The following is a 21661-nucleotide window of genomic DNA, read 5'->3' on the forward strand; positions in this document are numbered from 1 at the left end:
TGTACTGTGGGGTGCAACATGAAACCTTCCAGCGTGCTCCGATCACCCATCCTGCTCAGAATAATGGTCAGCTGCTGTGTTCTGACCCATTTCATGCTGCAAGACCTTGACTCCAAACCCCTTTGTACCTGTAAAATACAGTATTTGCTAGGTTTACCTGCCTTTGTGTGCCCCTTCTTGACAGCAATCAATGGCAATCTTCAAAAATGCAGGAATTTCATTAAGTGACAGTAAACTCTTAGTTTTACGGTCATGTTCTGTCACATTTTGTTCATCTGCAGAGAAAGCACCTTTCAAAGGAAATGGAACCTTAAGAAAAAAATTCCTTGGAGAGATTAACTGTAAAATAAAACTTCATGTGAATAGTTGGGGTAAACAATTTTATTTCAAAATCTTAATTAAGGAGGTTATTACCTCAACAGCTGTATTTGCAAAATCCATACGGTGTTATTTACAGCTCTTTGTTCAATAAACAGTTGAAGACCTCCTGTTTTATATTTTCCCATGTGGGAATTCAGGCAGGTCCAAGGAGGGAATGCAAGCAGGAAAATATAAGTTTCTTGTGAGTGTGCCAACAATGGAAGAAACCAGCAGGAATCTGTTTAAAAATGTTTAAAGCATTGAGCCATCCTGCTGGAACCTGTGCGTGGTGTGCTGCCTGTCACAAATGACTTTTCTGAAAGAAACAAGTGCATTTGCAAAGAGTTTTGTACAATGTGGAGAAAAGTACATCATGTCAGCTTTAGGTTCAAACACCCGAGCAATTTCTGGGTCCCAGGGGCAGCCGTGAAGGCGAGGAGGGGCGTGAGTGTGGCTTCATTTGCCTTCCTCTCTCTCCCTCCCCCAAGCAGGCTCATTCCAATCAGCAGTGTAATTGGAATGCAACCACAGTCTGGAGGAGGAAGGGGAATTTTTGGCAAGGAGAGGGAGAGCAGTTGGGAGCTTTATTCAGATTAAAGCATAGACGACCATTCATTATCAGTACAACACACATTAGCAACAGCATAGCATTGTGTTTCTACAGCTGGGACTTATTTTGGTGATTGTATTGCCCTGCGTAGAACATGCAAACAACTGGGATCTGATCACAAAACCCAACGCTAATGGCTTTCAGTAAAAGATGGTGTTTCTGTAGGGGTAGAAAGACTTGTCTTCAAAATGAGCCATTGTGGTAAAAATTGATAGGCAGCCTGTCGCTCTCCTGTGTGTTACATATGTTCTTGAACAAGCGCTTTTTCTGAGAGAAAAACCCTTGGGGAAAGAGAAAACCAACAGGAATGATAATGTGAAAACTGTTGGTTGGATTCAGAAGGCTGAACTTGTTCTTCTGTGGTGATGACACGTGGAAAGCCAGAAGATTACAAAACATAATCTTAGCTTTGGACCAAGTGCTTTCCTCCCCATAACCTCAGGGCTGTCTGTTGACACAGTGTGGGTTCTTCTGGATGGCTGGCATGGGATGGAGGGGCTTTTACTGAGCCATGTATATAGACTTAAATGTGTTGATTGTGTTTCCTTCTGCAGTTGGTGTGCTCAGTTCCATGGACATTCATGATTATTTTTATTTTCTTACCTGTCTTCCTTGATCTTTCTTTGATAGTATTGGTGTGTCTCAAATATACACATTTAAAAACTACTTAAAGAAAATGTCTTAAGCAATATTATTGTTAACATAGGAATTAAAAAATATGTATTTGTGAAATGATCATCTACAGCTGTAGCCCTGAGGTGTTTGTACCTCATGCTGCTGGGTATAAACACATTTAAACCTTGTCATTTGTCATAAATCAAGAAGTGATACAGTGTACAAACTGACAGTGTACAAACATGCAGGTAATGTAACACTAAAACCTACTTGTGAAGTAAAGTAGTGGTGATCCTGTTTTTCACAAGTGAATGTGGTGAACAAATTAGCTACAAACAGTTTGATATTGGCTGGAAATACCCATGAGGGTTGAATACACAGCCCTTAAATGTCCGGGTTCCTTGAATTCGCATAACACTTTCTTTCCTTCTAATGTTGCTTCCTCAGCACTCATTCTGGTGTTACCCAGCCTTTGGAGGTGAATAGATCATTGAAGACTCTAAGCTCATGTCTGAGAGATGGTGATTCTGTGAAATCTCATAGAACTTCATCCTTTTTAACTTGTTTTCATCACAAGTTTCCTATGCTGGAGCTCCCTTTCCACTTCATAGGCTTCATATTCTTCCTCCCTCTAACTGTGGAGACCTGATGTTACTGATATACTTATTATTCTGAAATAAACATACTTTTTAATACTTCTAAAACAGTGGTAATATATAACATAGAATACCTTCCCTAACAACAGCTTGATGTCATTGAAGGTTTGATTTTTCTGTAAAAATGGTTCCAAAGTAAGCAGCAGTTGTAACAAGAGTTTTTCAGTAACTAGCAAAAAGAATAAACAGAGTTCAGAAAATGAGAGGAAAATATTTATCTTTCTATAAAATTGACCTTTTCAACAGCCATAGTTCCATTCAATTTTTATGTGAGTTCAACCAAACATTCACCCCCTCTATAACTGCATGTAAATTTTAATAGCTAATACATAGATTGCAGGGGTTTGGGGATACTAACTATTTTGCATTTGCTTATAATAGTTAAATTATTTTTCAGTAAACCCTTCTTTGTCAGCCACAGGAGTAATAAATCAGAAAAAGGAAATTGGCAAATGTGATTCACTTAATTCCTATTTTTGAATATTTGTGGACTGTGTAGCAAAGCTGTCATAGAAGGAGACTGGGTAGCTTATGACATTATGCTCTTTTCATGTTTCTGTGAGCAGACCTGAGTAGCATATGTTAGAATGAGATCATAAAGCATGATAAAAAAAAATTTAATGTATGTATGCTATGTAAAATTGATGTGCTGTTTGTCTTGGCACATATATATTGGAATATTAATGTTCTCTTCTGTAGACTACCCAGGAAGTCTGTAATAAACAGAAACATAGCTATCCATTGACTCACTGATACTCTGTCATGAATACTTTATCTACACGTGTGCTAGAAGCCATTAATGTCATTTGATGATGCACTTATGGTACAACACACCCCCTTCTTTTTTTTTCAGTATATCCAGGTCAGAATATCCAGTCGTTGGTTTGCATTCGAGTTCCAGTGCAAGTTTAAATAGCTTAAACTTTTTGTTTCAAAATAATTGTAACAAAAAGTGCCTTAAAACAAGCACATCCTAATAATAAATAACCTTTTGCAGTGCCCTTGTACCTCAGGAGGATCCATTAGTGGTGGGGCTGTGTAGGTCTGATAACAATGAGCGTTGGGTCCAGGATCATCAGCACTTTAACTTGGCTTTGTTAAGGGAAAGAAATCTCCCTCTAGTTCTTTCTGATTTTTGAGTCTTTAGCTTAAATTGAACCTGGGATAGAGGACTCAAAGATAATTAAGTCCCGTGAGTTTTGTGAGAATCATTGCCTGGATAAAGAGGAGACCCTGGCAGTGACCTGAAGTGAGAGGAAAAAGCTGCAGCAGATCCTGCGCTGCCGGACCACGGGAGAGCCTGCGTGGGAGAGGGTCTGTCTGAATGCCCAGTGGGAAAAACCTCAGCCACAGCCTTCAGTCAACCGTGAAACATAAATCCATAGGAAACCAAACTTCCTTAGCTTTTATTCTCAAGGAACTATTAATCAGCTGGTTATCAGAATATTCAGAACAGGTTTTAATACATTGTTGAAACTGTTAGAAAAGTGGAGCATAAACTCTGGTACTTTTCCCACCAGTGGGAAAAGTTTTGTCCAAAAAAAGTCCTGAGATAGATGAGAGCTGTGTGTGTGGAAGAAGGTTGTTTTACTTTGAGTTGAGCTGATGCTCCTGGGAGCTGGGCTTTTTCACCTGGAAATACCTGGCAGAGAGGGTGTTGTTAGTGGAAGCTTTCTCAGCATCTCTCCTGTTTTGTTAACCTGACAAAGCCAGAGCGGGTTGACATCTGACTTGCCTTAAATGTGGTTACTAGAGAGGGAAAAGTTGAGCCAAAAATATTAGTTTGTTCACTCATGGCTAATTGTTGGGGAAGCAGTTATTAGTCTGTGTGCTCTGCGTGTGCCCAGTCTTATAAAAATGAGATTTCAGTTAAATTGCATTGGCAGGCTTGCTTTATTTTTGAAAAGAAGTGTTTGTAATTAAAGTTACAATTTCTCTCACAAGAATAGTTGAACCTCTTTTATCTTGGACATTATACAGTTTCAGGAGCACCCTGTGTGGCTGTGCTGTAGATGAATTTTGACTTAACTATTGGATTTTAAGCCCTCAGCTTGACTTGACACTTCCCATTACTAGTAATGGGTAAAACTGTGACAATAATTGTATCTCTTTTTAGGTACTTTAAAATGTTGCCATCTGTATAAGCATCTATTTTACTTGAAGCTTTTCACCACTGGATGAAAGGTGGCTGGTGAGCAATAACCTATTGCAGTTCTTGGGCAGACAATGTCTGTTATGTTATCACTCATCTGGGGATATTCTTGATGTAATAAAACCTTCAGGAGCTGCAAAAGCAGTTTTCTATTACCTCTTTTTTTTTTCAAATGCCTTTAGGTTGTTCTCAATGTTCTGGATAGAGTACACTAGATTGTTGGGCACATGGAAGCCTTTAGTAACTGTGGATTTTTATTACACCATCCAAAGAACTTTATTTGATTTGTGGAGCAGCAATGTGACAGTCTCTTTCCTATAAGTACTTGAATGCTGGGTATCAGAAATACCTGAAACATTTGACTCTTTATTAGTGTTTTATTACTGCTGACTGTTCAGATTGAAATTATTGGGTGAAAATCCCTTAAATAGAGCTCTTCTTTAGGACTACTAGCATGTCTTTGAATGGACAGAAATTATAATTATTACTTTTATCATCTTTAGAAAACCCCAGCAGCTACCAGCGTGGAGCCAGGGTAACAGTGTTGTTAGCAGCCCCTTGTATCAAACTACTGTGCTGAAATTTTCCTGGGAACTTTTATGTCCCTTTTCTATGGAATAGGTGGGTGTGAGAGGGTTGTTCTGTGACTCCCTGTAGCCACTGATAGGCATTTCCTTGAGTTTTATGGGGGACCAGAACTCCTCAGACCGGAGCAGAGTTGTGGCCAGATTTTACAATGCTGAATTCCAGTGGAAAGCAGCTTCATTAAAATCAGCATCTTTATGAATGTAAAAATTGGGAAAACACGAATTCCATTATTTAGACTGTCCAGGATGGGTGCTTCTCTGCACTGGCTGTGGAGATCTCGGTGGGAGTGCTCGTGGATTGCCTCTGCTTGCTTTAATTCAGGCAGAAATTGGGGATCAGGAGCCCTGCAGGATCAGTGGGAGGGTATTCTGGAGGGGAAAGGATAACCAATGGTGTTTGGTTTTAGGTGGTGCCTTCGGGATGTGATTATTGGATGCACTTTTCTCTCTTTGCATTTCCTGGCAGTAATAAATATTGGCGATCTCATAGGAAAAATATCCAAGGGAATCATATAGTGAGGAATCTCCTGCAGCATCAGGTTCCAACCAACTCTTCCCACTCTCCCCCTTCTTTTTTTTTTTTTTTTTTTATTACTAGCTGTGGGAATTCATGCTTTTTCTCAATCCCCAAGAATCCTTTTGTATTATCAGTAAATATTTTAATGTTTCACAGGGGAATCTAATATTTCCTGCTTACTAAACCTGTGATAATAGATAAGCATAGTAGTTGAGCAGTGGTGCAGTTTGTGAAGAGAAGTCTTCATTGTGTACCTTGGCACCTTTATATGAAATTTGTCCCTTTTGACCTTTTATTTATTTATTTGTTTATTTCAGTTTATTCTCATAGGAGATTGTTTTCCCCTGGGTATTTTTAGTTGACAAATGCAAATGTTCCTTCCTTTTAATTTAAACAAACAAACAAAAAAAGCCTGAAACAATTATCAGCTGCTACAAATAAAAGATATCTTTGGAACCATCAAAACTCTGGCTTTAGAAGTTAGTGTGCTCCACCCAAATGCTTTTCAGGTAAAACCTTTTATTTATTACCATGTAGGATAACAGAAAAGCCTTGGCTGCCTAATGTTCTAATTTTTTATGATCAAGGAAGCTTTTGCTGGGCTGTAGAACTGCGCATAAGCCCCTGCTTGTGTTCCAGCACTAATTATGGTGAACTAGCCAGGAGTGCTCCAGGTCCCTCTCTAGTGAACTCACAGTTGGCAAAACAGTTGAGGGGGAAATAAAAAGGGTGAAACTATTGCCTGAGGAAACCACCACCATCCCACTTCCACTGTAATCTGCCTACAAATTGCTAAAAAATGGCATTTCCAGCTCAGCTTTCAGGAATTAATCTGCACAACAATATAAGTGATGAAGGAGCACAGTTCATTCATCTTCGTTTTATTTTAAGCAGGATTTTCTGAATTACTGGGCAGGTAAAATAACTTTTATTTTAAAGTTGGCAATCAGTAACTTAATTTTGTATTTCTGTTTTTCTTGCAGTACTGTGTGCAAAAAACTTGGTGAAAAAGGATTTTTTCCGTAAGTAGCTGTTTTGGTTTTATACATTTATTTATAGATGGAATAAATATTGTGCAAGTTCTATAGTCCAATGTTTGCATATGATCATTATATTAAGATATTTGCAGTAATGGGGGCGAAGGCTTTGATCTTTTATTTCAAGGCTTCTGTTTTTGTCTTAGGTGACACTCATCACAGAATCATAATAATAATTAGAACACTGACACACTCTCTCTGTTTTTATGGGAGTGGGAAATAAATTTACCCATTCAGTCAAATTACATGTTTTTCAAATTCAGTGTCATATATTTATTAAGTTGTTTTTCACACAAGAACTTTTTGTGAAGCAAACAGATGTGCTTCTTCATTAGTAATAACCACCTTATAACAGCGACATACTCTGAAATTATATTTTAATTAATTTAAATAATGTTTTGAAAGAAGTGCTAAGAAGTAGATGAAGGAGCCAGAAAGGAATGCCATTGTCTGTGTCCTGCATGCACAGATGCCATCTGGGAGCAGGAGAAATTCAGAAGAGCAACCTGAACTTTGGAAAGAAATTGAAGAGGCAATGATCCAGAATTATACTGTGATTTGAGATACTTCTAAAACATTTCTTATATCCGAATTTCTGTATTGATTGCAAGTTCTTGGGTGTTTAACAGTTTGATCATGCTTGAAAAACCCACTCAGGATCTGCAGTGTGTGATGCTGAAGCACAGATGTCCCAAGGTTCCCACTCTTTTGTCCCCACGTGCTTTCTGTGACACTTGTTCCGAGCCCTCTGCTGCCTGACCAGCTCTGGCTGAGTCACCTGAGGAAGTGCAGCTGGGACAAAATTGCACCTCAGCAAATGTGATGAATGTTTCCCCACCTTGGTTCCTCCAGCTGACTCACAGCACTCGAGGAGGGGAGGAATGAATGAGTGTGAGAGGAAAAGAGGAGGACTTGGGGCATCGGTGGTGGGACCATCCCTTGGTGTCAGTTCAGCAGGAGGTGCTGATCGTGGGCTGCTCTGCTCCTGCTGCTTTTCCACCCCTGGATCTGGAGTTGAGCACCATCTTTACACTGATTTTTGGTGTTCAGATGAACCTGTGCTCAGTGTTTCTGAGGTACTGAGCTGGCAGCAAATGGAGCACAAAGCCAGCAGTACACCAAGCGGAAGGAAAGGAAGAATAACCTATTATAGGCAATTCTCTGTTACACCAATATCAGTCAAAATAATAATTGTGATTGAACTTAAACATAAAAAGAATGTAACTCTGTTTTCTCTGCCTTTGGCCTCTTTGTGTACTGAGAATTTACTCAAACCTGAATTAGGAGGATTAAGGTGTTTAGATTTTTTTTCCCAATGTGTTTGACTTACACAACATTTTCTTAGCCCGTATCAGTGAAATAAATTCCTAATTTACCCATTTCCTGTGCTTAACACATCATGTTATTCCCATTCATTAAGTAGGGGTCTCATTTGTGAATAAAAGGCAAATCTTCAAATGAAGGATGAAGTAACTGAACAATGATAAGGGATTTCAAAGCATCCTGATCACTTAGAAGGTTTTTTTTTTTCTTTTCCTCCTCTTAGGACTTCCTGATCCCTTTGCTAAGGTTGTGGTGGATGGATCTGGCCAGTGCCATTCTACAGATACTGTGAAGAATACACTTGATCCCAAATGGAATCAGCATTATGACCTGTAGGTGGTAACAGTGGTAACCAAAGGTTTGAAGTGAAGTCCTCTAAATTACACAGACAATGTCAGATGTTCATTATCCTGTCCTATGTATGGCTTGGAAAGTATCCTGGAGTTTATTAGTTTGAGTGAAAAGTACATGTAGCAAAATTCCACTTTCTCATTTACCTCAAAATTTAAACACTGCACTTGTTTTTCTTGTGCTGATGTCTGCAGCATGCTTACATGGACTTACAGCATTGTTTTATTGTGTTATTTTCATGTTAACACTTGTGTAAAATGAAGCCAGTAATTGACAATATTTTCCTCAAACTGCTCTTCTCTTGATGCAATTTTTGTCTGTTGTGGTGCTACAGTATATTTTTCTCTGTGTGCTTTTTGTTTAATTTTCTCTTCTTTCTGTCATTTTCTGTCCCAAATGTTGTTCTCACTGAATTATTATTATCACCACTTGAGCACCTTTTGGTGCTTTTGAACAGTAGAATCGGTATGGCACATATATGTCATGGTTTTCCTCTCTTCCTAAAGCATAGAATATTTCTGTATAATATAAGTTATTAAAGCTTTGATTTTTATGTAGGTCTCTGTGCATGCTTTATTTTCCTTGTCTTTTATTCTTTATCTTTTTCCTTGGGATGAAAGATGAGGAAGAGAAATGAACTGTTTTGCATCATTGTATTCTCCTGTTCTGATCTCTGACGTTTCCCCCATGGCTCCATTCCCTGTCCTATATTATTAGAAACTGTTTGAGCATATTTATGTTAACCTTGGCCATCACCAAACCTGCAGCAAATCTGGTGTTGCTACACAGACAATTTCTTGTCCCTCTTTTTTCCAGTGAGGGAAAGCAACTTGATGAGTCTCACAGCAGAATATGGAAGGCCTGGTTTAAAGTCATGTATCTACTCCTTATTTGAATATCCAAGAGTAAATATGTGAAGTAATTGTTCATAATGTGTTAGTGCAGGGTACAGAACATTTTCTTCACTGCTTAACAAAGTATTGTGGCAGTTTAGTGAAATAATAATAATATTATAGTTTTATTATCCAAACCCAGTTCAAGCTTAGATTCTGCATGTGAGACTGTAATTTGTATTCACTAGAGAAACGGATACAAAGCAAGTTTTAAGCTCATGTATAGCAACAGCTCGCTTTTCTATTCAAAGTATTTTAAGATCATTTGTTTTTTTAATGGTACTAAATCTATTAAAATATTGATTTGTACAGAATGGAGGTTTCAGACCTTTGCCTTTCCATGTCCTCTCCAAGGATCAGAGTAGAGCTAAGGAGAAATCCCTGAAATCGAGCACAGACTTTGATTATTTTTTAGTTAGATGGGTCTGTTAATGGGCATTAATGCACAGCTTTCCAGGGATAGAAGGTGGAAAGTGCTGCCAGCATGGCTGAGTGCAAATCCTTCTGTAACTGTACCAAATTCTTTGTGGAAGTCACTGGTTCCCTGTGACTGTCCCAGTTCTGGCCAGTTTGAAGTGCTGTGGAACAGTGGAGTTGTCTGGAGTGGCTGTAAAGGATTCTCTGGGCTGATGATTTGATTCCCTTCTGGAGAAAAGGAGCAAAGGACATGGGAAATGAGGGATGATGCTGATATGCAGCAAGAGTAATGGAAAAACACTGTAAAATCTTTAGAAAAAATTCCTTTCTGGTTATAACTTTTAAGAAAGGATAATGAGTAGGTATTTTTAGGTTGTTTTATAGAACAAGCCATGGTTGTATCTGGATACTGTATTGTCTTTCCAAGGCTGTGATTGCAATCCACAACATATTACGAAAAGCAGAGAGAAAAAGGGGGGTTCTGGCAGAATGTTTTGCTTGATCAGATTTGAAGCATCTCTTGCTGGATTGTCCAAAGGAATTTAGACCTTTGGGAAAAGATTTTTTGTGGATGGTGGTTTGGTTTTTTCTTGTTCGGAGAAGAAGTTCCCTTAATAGATTTTGTTGAATTAGTGTATTATTTTCAATATAAAATCTTGTCCTCTAGTGAAAACTTTCTTTGATTCTGGCTGTTGAATTCTCTGATGACAGAAGTATATCCAGTATTTCTAATTCAAAGTAAAATTTCATGTTATGTCAGGCCTTGTTATTAGAAAAGAATCCTTTCTCTCTCCAGATTTTCTTCATAATAATTTAACTCCTTTAACAGTCTCACCTGTTATTCCTTACTCTAGGGAAATGTATTTCTATTTATAAACATCAGTCACATTATCTTCACTTCCTATTTAAAACAGCAGTAAAAGATTAAATCTTTTTGTTACAACAACTCACTACCTGGCTATTATTATAAGGTAATTTTTTACTTTATAATATACTCAATGTCAGGTCTCAGCTTTTCATCTGCACCAGATATTAAGATAATTTTTTCATGTATCATATGATGGCAGATGCAAATGGCACAGTCAGATGGAGCTGTTATAATGTATTTATGCAGTAATGTCTGAATTAAGTTGCTAATTCCAAGAGAATTTTGTGATTTGCTAACCTGATTCAGCATAAGTAGATGTTCTGTTATATAAGAATTTCAGAAGGACTTTTGCAGTGTTATAAAGAGCGAAAAGGGGTTGGTTTCTGCCTTATGTTGTTCTTAGTTCAGATCTTAGTGTGAAAAGGAAGTGGTTGAATTAGCTGCTTGATTCTTCAGCCTAGATGGGTGTGTGTGTAGAGAGGGGGAATCTGGGAGACTTTCCAGAAATAAATTGCCAAATAGTTGCTGTCTGGATGTAGTTTAATGTCAGTAAAATACCATGCTTGCCCTGGATGTATTCCCCTTCCTTATTTTCAGTCTTGTTTGTGTTTTCCCTATTGTTCAGGCCTTTCCCCAGAGCTTTTGAATAACCAGACTCGACACATTTACAGACTTCTTGCACTCACAGCTAAACTACCTAAACCAGCAGTTCAGGAACTTAAATCCCTTTTTTCTCTTCCTTCCTCTTTTTTCCCTCCTGTGGTAGCCTGAGCTCTCCTACATTGCCTGTCCAGTCTGCCCCAGCCTCCCCCAGAGCCCTTAAGGCACAGCAGGTCACATCACCTCCTTCTCTCTGAAAGGTGTTTGCAGTGTGATCTCCACCAAAACCTGCTTCTGGTCCCAGCTTTAGTCTGTGCCCTTCAAATCCTCTCCCCCAGGGTCCCACGTGGACTCTTCTCCTTTGTGATCTCTCTCTAATGGAACCTCACTCAACTCCCACAAATAACTCCTCCTCCTCTTCCCAAAATCTCCTCTCTGCAGGTTCTGGTGCTCTTTGGTGCCTTCCCATCCTCAGGCTGCTGCACTGCCCTGGCAGAATCACTTTTCTCCCCCAGTCCTCTGACTCTATTTTGTGTAGTTCATGCTAAGGATCCTGGATTTTTCTCAGGGAGAGAAGGCAGCAGCTCTGCCTAGTGCTGCTTTAGACAATCCTATCCTAGATTAGCTCCTAAAGAGCCATCAAACAGCTCTGTGCAGCTGCTTTTCCTTCTCCACGTGGTGCTTGAGGCTCGTTGGATGAAGCTGATGATGCCCTTTGCAGCAGCCAGTGAGTACCACATGTCCCTGCTCCGTTCCTGCCTCATTCCTGCCTCAGCCACAGCCCCTGGCAGGTCCTGCTCACCCTCCCAGAGGCTCAAATACCCTTCAGATGCTGCAGAGATGAGCAGTGTCAGGAAGGAAGTGAATGAAGATGGGAGAGAAAAAATTGGGGTGCTATTTTTCATTCTGTCTCCTCACACTTCTCCCCAGTCTGGAAGTAGCTGGTAGCTCAAAGCAGAACAATGAGATTATATTAGAAAAAAAGTCAGAAATGGGAAAATGGAGAAACAAACCAAGTAATTCATCCAGGTCATAAAAACAGTCTGTGTGACAGCATGGATTAGAAATAGAGAATTCCTGGCTTCCAAACCTGAGTTCATACCTCGTGATGCTGCATTTTTCTCTCCTTCTGGAGGGAGTATGTCTGGCTTGTGATCAGGAAGAGGTGTGTTTTTTCAGGAATATTTTTTTCCACTTTCTTCATTCTACATTTCTCCAGTGAGGTGAACTCTTCAGGGAAAGTGTACGTAATACCATGGGGATGAAAAGTCACTCGATACCAAACCTTCCCCAGTGGTAGACAAAATAATGATTGTCCCCGTGTTTTAAATTTTTATTTAAATAATTTAGAGGTTTCTAGTAAGGCATGAATTTGATTTTTTTTTTTCGTAGAAGTGCTAAGAGTAAGGAAATTAAAATTTCTGAATATGCAGTACTTAACCAGAGCCCTAATTTTAAAGGTTTACAGAATATGTAAGTCAACAAAATGTCTATGCAATTGAATTTCTATGTTTCCACTTTATTAATACTAATCCCATTATCACTGTTGAAGTACTGAAGCTGTGGAATAGATATTGCTGATAGGATAGAGGAAAAAAATAAATACAAGCTCCAAGAACTTTAATTATGAGGAGGGAGAGAGAGTCATCCAACAAACTGGGGGGGGGTTGTGGTTTTTTGTTTCTGGTTTGGTTTGTTGCACTTTATTTTTTGGAACATTCCTTTTTAATAAAAAGTAAAATTCCTAGCTCAGGCTTTTATGTTGGAACTTTATTGCCAGATGATGTAAAACAAATGTAACTTATCCACCAAATGAATTGGAAATGTCAGCTTGTCCTACTGTCACTCTCTAAATACAACCATGGGTTTTTATGCCTGAAATGATGCAGAAATGTAGATGAAACATTTTGCTGTAAAGCCAACTAGACATTACTTAACTATTTATTTTCTTCCTTTATTAAAAAAATAGACATTTTTATTTGGAAAAATGCAGCTTGTCTTGCTTATTTCCTTTAAAAGTGTGAACCAGCCCAGGTTTTTGGGTGCAAAAATCAAGAGTAGATTGTAGTGGAATGTGGAGTCCTCACCTGTTGGTGTGGATGGTGAATGTTCCTCCCAACCCTGAGAACCTCACCCTGAAACATGACAGGAATTCTTGGAAACTGTGTTGTGTATTCAGCTGTTCTACATATTATTCAAACTGTTCTGTTATGAAATTGTGTTTAACCATATATCTTTGACTTTTTTAAAGCAACAAGGAAAACTGGAAAATTCAAGACAGGTCATGATAAGTCTTTATTTTTAAGTGCACCTAAATTGTTCTCATAAGAATTTATTTTAAGTACATAAAGCTTTGTAGACTGCAACTATGCACGTGATTACCCATCTTCATCTCGTTTCTTTCTGCAAAATTGGCATTGTCAAGGTTGTAAGGCCAAAAATCTGACCTATGTCGTACAATCAGTTTACTATTAAAAAACTTGGGGGCTTTTTTATGTGAAGTTTGTGTTTTGTTTGGGTTTGTTTGTTCTTGTTTTTGTGTAAATGTGCAGTGGTTACTTTAAATCATGAGGCTTTTCTGTCTTCTACTTCTTGGGTCAGTTGCTGTCTGCAGGTGGGAAAAATAAGTTGTAAAAGTTCTGCTTTTTGGAAAAGGAAAAATGGAAGAAGTGCTAACCTGATCACAGCTGTAATTTTAAGCCATGCCAGTTAGTTCAATTATTTGGTTTGCCAGCCTTGACAGTATCATTTCTATCTTTATGAAAATATTAAGATGTTTAAAAGCCAATAAAGTCACGGTCAATGAGGAGATGTATTTAGACATTGGTTGATCAGTTTTCATTCAAAAACAAACAAAAAGGAAGCACTTGGAACTAAACTAAGGCCAGAATTTGTGGTCTGGGAAGAGAGAACTACAAGCAGTTCTTGGGATCTAAGCCATAGTTACAAATTCGTTTCCCTCAACTTGAAACAGCCATAATAATTGTGTATTGGCAATCACCGGTTTATCTTGAGTGTTTTGAAATTGTGCTCTGAAAGTTTTGAAAACAAAAACGAGCTCACAAAGTAATTGCCTCTGAAGAACAAAGCTTCAAATGAAAAAAGCAGAAGTAAAACAGCTTACAGTGTCCGGGTTTCCCCAAGGCAGTGAACACAGATCCAGGTTTTGCCGAGCATGTCTGTGGGAATGCCGCGAGGAGAGTCCCGGAGTGAGCAGGGGCAGGAGGGGAACGTGGCACATCCCACGTGTGGACTGCTTGTCATGGCTGTAGTGTGTAATGTATGTCTGGGACATACATTACTGAGGGTAAATCAGCCTCCTGGGGCTCCTGGGGCTCGGGTAACTGCAGCTGTGTGATGGCTTGGCCTGACAGTCCTGGGTGCTGGGCAGCACCTGCAGAGGGTCCCTGCATTCCTGGTGCTTGGAGGAGCAGCCCCAAAGAGCTCCCGGCTCCTGTCCGGCATTGGGGCCGCTGTCCCTGCTCCCGCTGCCCCCAGACTGGAACTGCTGGGATGCCACGAGCATTGTTCCCCCTTGGGACAGGCTGGGCTGGGGCATGGGGCTGAGCATGTTTGTGGCTGCTTGGAGAGCTGTGGTGCAGGGCCAGCCCACAGCCTGCCCGTGTTGCTGTTTGAACAGATTTGGGTTGGTTCACGTGAATGCCTCCTTCCAGAATCAGGCTTTTAGAGCAGTTTGTATTCAAGTGAGCTCCTCCATGAGACATGCTTCCATTGAAGTACAATGCACATCTTACCTGCAGATGACTTGCTCTCTCTTGCCATTACAGTGTGTGTTAAATTTTTAATGTAGCAGTTGATGATCTTTTTTCCCCCAAGGTGATTTCTGACGCATCGTCAAAGTGTTCAGTAAGTGCCACTGACAGTATTGTTTGTTCCACGTTTTTCAGATATATTGGGAAGTCGGATTCAATAACAATCAGCGTGTGGAATCACAAGAAAATTCATAAAAAGCAGGGAGCTGGTTTTCTGGGTTGTGTTAGACTTCTTTCAAACGCAATCAACCGCCTTAAAGACACTGGTTGTAAGTAAGCTGAGGACTAATTTCTTCTCTTTCAGCCCAAGCTTGCATGCACAGGCTTTTGAAGAATGACAGTTAATTGGTTTTTTTAAAGCTTGTATGTACCAGGTGGTTTAGTAGTTTGTGATGGCATTTTGTTTTGTTGTATGATTTACACTTTGTGCCCTCATTTTGTAGATCAGAGGTTGGATCTGTGCAAGCTTGGGCCAAATGACAACGATACTGTTAGAGGACAGATAGTAGGTGAGTAAAGGTTTTTATCTTTTAGTTCTCTTTTTATCTTTAGTTTCTGTAGTAGCTATAGAAATCCTCTTTTAGCTGTCAGTTTTCTATATTGAATTCTCCTGTCTACTGCCAGAGCCATTTGGACCTCAGGCTAGAATTATGTGGGTAGAGAATTTAAAAAAACCCCAAAGAAAACCCCAAACCAAAATACTGTAATAAATGTTGGGGCAAATAAGACCGTAGATAATAAAAAAAGTTCAGAAAGTTTTTAATTTCACTGTGAAGAATGGTGGCAGTTTGAATGTGAACTCTCTGAAAAACTGACTACAAAATTCTTGGCCATTGAGAGCTTCAGCAAGGCTCTGCTTCCTTTAGGTTTTGGGGAAAACCTAAAAAGCATTTTGCTTACAAGCAAGTAAAATTGCTGTCTGGGATGACTTGGTCAATTAATTTTGTGTTTTCATGGCTTATTAACAAGTCTGTCACCAATCTCAGTAACTGTGCTTTGTTATTCTGTGAATTCGTGAACTTAAAAAAAATTCAGAATTAATAAGAAGCTGGCAAATTGAAAAGCAAGTATCCTCAAAACTTCATAAACACTCTCTTTTTGGTGCATTCTCAGTTCTTTGTGAAGGTTGTATTTCTAATAGGTTGTGTAAATCAAAAGTTGGTCAGGATAAGGAAGTTCTTAATTTATACGGCAAGATGTTAATGAAAATATTTGGACATGAGGGAAAGAAAAGTGAATTGCTATGCTCAGTTTTATGTTCAATTCCTAGTTGAAATTGTATCCAAACAGCACTGAAATATCAGCAAATAAGAAGTGTGTTTGTTTGCCCTCCCTCAGAGTGCTCTGTTGAATAACACCTGTGACTTTACCTCTCTGTGTTGCTTTAACTGTCTGTCTCCATCTGATCTGAGAGTGCTTGCATTAAGATCAGGGTGTGGTGGCACAGGAGAGTCAAATGATGGTAGAAATTGTCAGTACATTGCCAACTCTTCAGGCTGTTCTTGATTAAATTTTCTCTACATAAGCTTGCATAGAAGAGTAAAGGATGAATCAGTCACTTCTCTGGGGTGTGTTTTGTTGTGGGTTTGGTTTGCTTGCTGGCTTTGCTTCAGTGTGCTGGTCCCCTGAGCATCCCAGTGTGTGTGCAGCTCTGTTTGTGGGTGCCTTTGGAGAGCAGGCTGGGCTGGGTGCACAGGAGAGCAGGTTCAGGGTGTGCTGGGAGCAGGGAGCTCCATTCTGCTCACACCACAGAGCAGGGACTGTGCTCTCATGCTGCCCTCCAGAGTATGAACTCACATCCTGGGCAGCATCACTGGGGAATGCTGCCATTTGTTACAGGGGAAAAAAAACCAACACAAAAACCACTCCCCAAAGCAAAAAGGTCGGGGAGGCTTGTGGCAAATCCACTGCAGTGTGCAATGACAAAGAGAGAACTGCTCAGGGAGAAGTCAGAACTAGTCAGCAGTGTGGCACAGCCCGGGCTGCCAGGCTGGCTCTAGCTGATGTGCCCATGAGAAGTGCCAGAGCAGCACTGGCTCCCCTGGGATGCTGCTGGGACTGCCCTTGAACACCAGAAACTGCTGGACTGTGCACTGAACCTACAAAAATACACCTTGTCATGTTACAGCAGAGACCCAGAGCAAATCTGTGTGTTCTGTTTTCTGTTGGTATCATCAGAAAGGTCAGTTTACTTAGTCATGGTTCTGTTTTAATTTAATGCATCCTTGGTAAGATTCCAGAGACTCCTGTCTTTTTTATTTAAGTTGTCATTATTAATCTTCTTATATTTTAATCTTTCTTTGCTAATGAAACTTTATTGAGTGGATGAATGAGCCTGAGTAAAACCAGGTAATTCCACTACAGCAGTTAGTCGAGAAATCTGGATTAAAAATAAGTAAAAACACAGAATAAATTATAAATATAATCACAGTTCTTCCAATTATAAACTCTTAAATTAAGAGACCACACAAGATTGGAAACTGATTTTAAAATGTAATTGATGCCTTCAGCAGGTGATAATCTTGCAAACCAAGTATACAGTGGGTATGCCTTGGTACAGGAATCAAGGGGATCTTTACCTTAAATCCTTGGGTTGTCTTCAAAGAGAGGAAGAAAAGGAAGCATTTTCAGCAGTGGATACAGGAGCACCTGAATTGTGACTCAATCTTGCAGCTCTTCTGTGCCACCACTTTATTTCTGATGTGGCAGTGCAGAAAAAAATGAGCCTTTACTTATTACAAAATGAAGCCATGCACAAATTTTTGTCCTCACGTAGGCAAAGAGGAGGTAATTGCCTTTGTTTATGTTAATTTCTGTCCTAATTTCTGTCCCTGTGTTTTGCTTGCCAAACCTTGCCTACCTGCAGTGGTGTGAATTTGTAGAGCGTGGGGTTGTGACAGGATAAATACATCATGTGAGATCTTGTTTTGGTTGAATTTAAAGGTGTCTTTCCCTCTAAAGTTGTTTTGTAATTTAGTGTTCATGGAAGATTAGGGGATAATATGGATTAGGAATGCAGCAGGTATTCCAGGGCTCCCTGGTCTGTTGAGTTCTAAGGTTCAAAACATGTTGTTGTCAAAAATTTGGGTTCTCAGGCAAAATCTGATAGTTCTGCTCCAACTTTTTAAACTTTCTGATCTTTACAAAATTTTGGTTGCATCCAGGTTAAGGTCTGTAAGATCATTTCACTGCATATAAATAGGACTTGAGGACAGTTGTACAGAGGTACATTAATGCCACCTCAATAAATGTGGGCCACAGCACGTATTTAGCTTTTAAAGCAATTGTTTTATTGTTAAAGGCATAACAAAACATCAAAAAACACCCCAGCCCTACAGGAACACAAGTGTCATAAATTATCAGATTGGACACTTGCAAACTGTGATATTGGGAACAAAAGCAGCCTAAAAAAAATCTTTGTTTTCATAATTGCAGTACAAAAGCTTTAGGCATAAATACCCATTACAGTGAATCATGTTAAAAAAAAAAAAAAAGTTAAATTGAAAGTGAAGCAGATTTGGTGAGGGCAAGCAAGGGCTGTTCAGGGTGTTTTGTGTGAGTTGCATTTGACTTCTTACCACTGGTGTTAGAAAGTAGCCAATAAACCAAATCTGAAGTGCTTCTAGCAGTTAAATTTTGCCTGGTTTTGTGTTTGTGTGCCTGTGTGTGTTGAAACCCATGGGAACACAAAATATGTGAGAAAAAGTCAAAACCAGGGAGGAATTCCTTGTTTTAGCTCTTCCTCTTCAGAGTTCTCCTGTTGGCCCTGTCCCAGCCGTGAGGGAGGTGGCACCCCACTGCCACCAGCTGAGTGTCACAGTCCATCTCCACACACAAAATCAATTGAAGTTTCATGGTTCACTTTCTTTTCTGCCTTAACTTGCACTCAGATTCTGTAAACTAACTTTTGGAGTAAGATGGAGAGAATTCTATGTATGAAAACAAAGTTCCTGTGCAATCATCTTTGATTTGTGAGAAGGAAAAAGTATCCTGAACACGTCTCAGCTTAGTCCTCCAAGCTGTACCAATTCTCTTTCAAATGTAACCATAATTTGCAATCAGATGCCACATCTTTAATCATTCTTTTATTATCCTAATAGTCAGTCTTCAGTCCAGAGACCGAATAGGCACAGGAGGACAAGTTGTGGATTGCAGTCGGTTATTCGATAACGATTTACCAGACGGGTAAGCTGACATCATTGTGATGTAAACACAAATACAGCTCATACAACAGACTTCTGCAATAGTGAGAAGTCAAGTGTGCAAATAAATTATTTTAAATCTTGCACTCAGAGTTCTGCAGTTCTGCATTCAGAACAGGAGCTGAGCCAGCTGGGGTATGCAGAGCAGTTGATAGTTCAGCTGTTGTATTATCTGCACTTGGAAAAGGGGTGGTGACATGTGTAAAGAAATGCTTTGAGAAATAACTTGTCCAAGAGAACACGTATTTCAGATTAAATCACAGCCAGCAAAGTGCTTTATGCATGCAGTAGTTTTGTAGCAAGGAAGTGACCACAGGGCCTGGCTGCCCTTCTGCAGCACTATCCAGAGGTGTAGATCCACCATGATAAACATGGATCACTTCTTCTTCATGCACCTCTTAGTGAAGAAAACATGACTGGAAAAGGTAATGCAGCCCAAGTTCTTGCTGGATTTACCTTCCAAAGGCAGGGTTTAGGATTCTGGTTTGTCCCTGTGAGAGTTAATGACATCATTATCACCTAGAACAGTTTTGCAAACACAGGAAAACACTCTGGTTTAGGTTCTGGTGCTGTCAGCAACTTCTCCAGAGCAAACACAGACCTTCTAAATGTGATTCTTGGCAGGTAAAGACAGGAGAAAATGAGTTTTCAGAGGATGAATTTTGAAATGCAAATCATCATCCTAGTCTGTAACAGCATTCTTTTGTTAATTTGGAGTCCAGATAAGTCAAAAACATTCTTGAAAATGCTTCTAAATTTTCACTTCAGAATGTTCCTTGCATAAATATTGCTCACTTAATTGTGTAACTGCAAAATTCGCTGTACAGCCTCGTGTATTTCAGAGTGCAAATTTAATAACAATTCAAAAGTCACATTTTTTGAAGCTGACTTTTTAATGAATGCAAGTAATGCATGAAGATGCTATGAAAGCATTTGTTAGAGTCAGTGGTCAAAAGAAGTTAAATGCATTATTAAACATGTTTCCAAGAAGTTCCTTTATGTGGCTATTTGGATTTAATTAGAATTCAAGCTGTTATTGAATATGAAGGTGTGATATTGTTAATGATGTGCCTGGTTCCAAGGGAAGAATATGTTAAACCATTTCTGAGTTCAACTTTCAGTTGTTTCCTGTCACCTCGTTCAGCTAACATGATTCATAGCAGTGTAAGTCTTCCTGAGCTGGGCATTTCTGTTGGAAACGTTTTGTGCCCTGGTTTCCTGGAAATACCACTCAGTGCCTTATCTCTGCCTGTCTGAACTGCAGGTGGGAGGAGCGCAGGACTGCTTCTGGAAGGATCCAGTATTTAAACCACATCACACGGACAACTCAGTGGGAGCGACCGACACGGTGAGGAATTCCCTGCGAGCCTGTGGGTAGGATGGAGTTGGATTATTGAGCAGTTCCAAGTGGCTCTCACAGGGGGATTGGATTGCTCATTCTTCTGCTCAGTCACTCTTCACAAGCTGAATGCTTTCCTTCTTTAGCATCCTTCTCCTTCAGTCTGACTGATATTTAACTCAAATGATCATTCTGACTACTTTTTTTCTGCCCTTGTAGTAACAACTTTGTAGAGCTCTACAAATACAGACATTACATTTTGCAGACATCTTAAGGGGTGAAGAAGTGAGACCATGAGCAGCTGTCAGACATTGCTCTGTGACTGTAACCCAGAACAGTTACAGCTGATTGCTGCAGAGTGACTGGAAATCATTGTGATCACCTGTTCTGATCTCTGTAGATGTGTGTTGTGAAGCTGTTCCTCAAGCCACTTTTGCTGTTGCCTGTGTTGCAGGCAGTGTCACTGCATTTTTTTCAGACTCCTGCAGATTGTCTGTGCCCACAGATGTTCTCTTCCATTTTCAATATCATTCTGGTTTCTGCATGGATGTATTTGATTTTAAGTAATCTGGACTGTTAACACTGTCAGCTCTGATACATATTTGTAGTTTTAGAGAGAAAGGACTGAACAGCTTTTTATTTTCCTATTTCTGTTTTCCTGGTGTGTTGAAATACGCATTCTAAGCTCTAGACACAGTAGAAAAACAAATGCAAAATGTATCATTTGTGTAGGGGATTTCTTGTGACCTTGTCAATCCTCCTTGAACCAATTTAAAATCCTTTTGAAAGCAGCATTAAGTATAAAATCACACTGGTCAATGTTGCTCTCATGAACTTTTGTTCTTGCTTAGCCCTTTTTCACTATCCTTGCCTAATAGCCTTCCTTAAAAGTTAGAAGGAATATCAAGGCCTGATCACTTCCTCAGCCACACTTGAAGGCAAAGTGTGAAGGTTTGGAGGTCAGGAGGTTACTGGTTCCCCTGGTGAGCACAGAACAAGAGCTTCCTGCTCCAGTCGAGGTGTCCTGCTGGGCAGGTCACTGAGGTGTCCCCAGGTGTGTTGTGTGGCCCATGTCCATCAGCACTGAGGTTTCCCTGCTGTCCCCAGGCCAGCATCCGAGTACTCGAGCCCGGGCAGGCCCCTGAGCTGCCTGGTGGATGAGAACACTCCGATCAGCGGCACCAACGGCGCGTCCTGCGGGCAGGCGGCGGATCCGCGGCTGGCCGAGAGGAGGGTCCGCTCCCAGAGGCACAGGAACTACATGAGCAGAACACACCTGCACACTCCTCCTGACCTACCTGAAGGATATGGTATGGAAATCAAGGGGGTTTATTTGTGGGGTCTCAAGAAACCGGGAAAAT

At 40.0% G+C, this 21661-nt stretch overlaps 2 protein-coding genes across 2 annotated transcripts in view; both read left to right on the forward strand.

Annotated features, from left to right (window-relative positions):
- SMURF2 (SMAD specific E3 ubiquitin protein ligase 2) overlaps positions 1-21661 on the forward strand; it is a 60464-nt gene that overhangs the window by 21712 nt on the left and 17091 nt on the right. The window contains exons 2-8 of the mRNA XM_058852704.1: positions 6481-6519; positions 8081-8189; positions 14895-15028; positions 15203-15268; positions 18860-18944; positions 20226-20309; positions 21408-21610. Coding sequence (XP_058708687.1) covers positions 6481-6519; positions 8081-8189; positions 14895-15028; positions 15203-15268; positions 18860-18944; positions 20226-20309; positions 21408-21610 — 720 coding nt within the window. The remainder of the gene's footprint in view (positions 1-6480; positions 6520-8080; positions 8190-14894; positions 15029-15202; positions 15269-18859; positions 18945-20225; positions 20310-21407; positions 21611-21661) is intronic.
- PECAM1 (platelet and endothelial cell adhesion molecule 1) overlaps positions 1-21661 on the forward strand; it is a 141326-nt gene that overhangs the window by 15935 nt on the left and 103730 nt on the right. The gene's annotated exons all lie outside the window — the stretch shown is intronic.

This window comes from Poecile atricapillus, chromosome 17 (genome assembly GCF_030490865.1).
Source record: "Poecile atricapillus isolate bPoeAtr1 chromosome 17, bPoeAtr1.hap1, whole genome shotgun sequence".
Classification (NCBI taxonomy): domain Eukaryota; kingdom Metazoa; phylum Chordata; class Aves; order Passeriformes; family Paridae; genus Poecile; species Poecile atricapillus.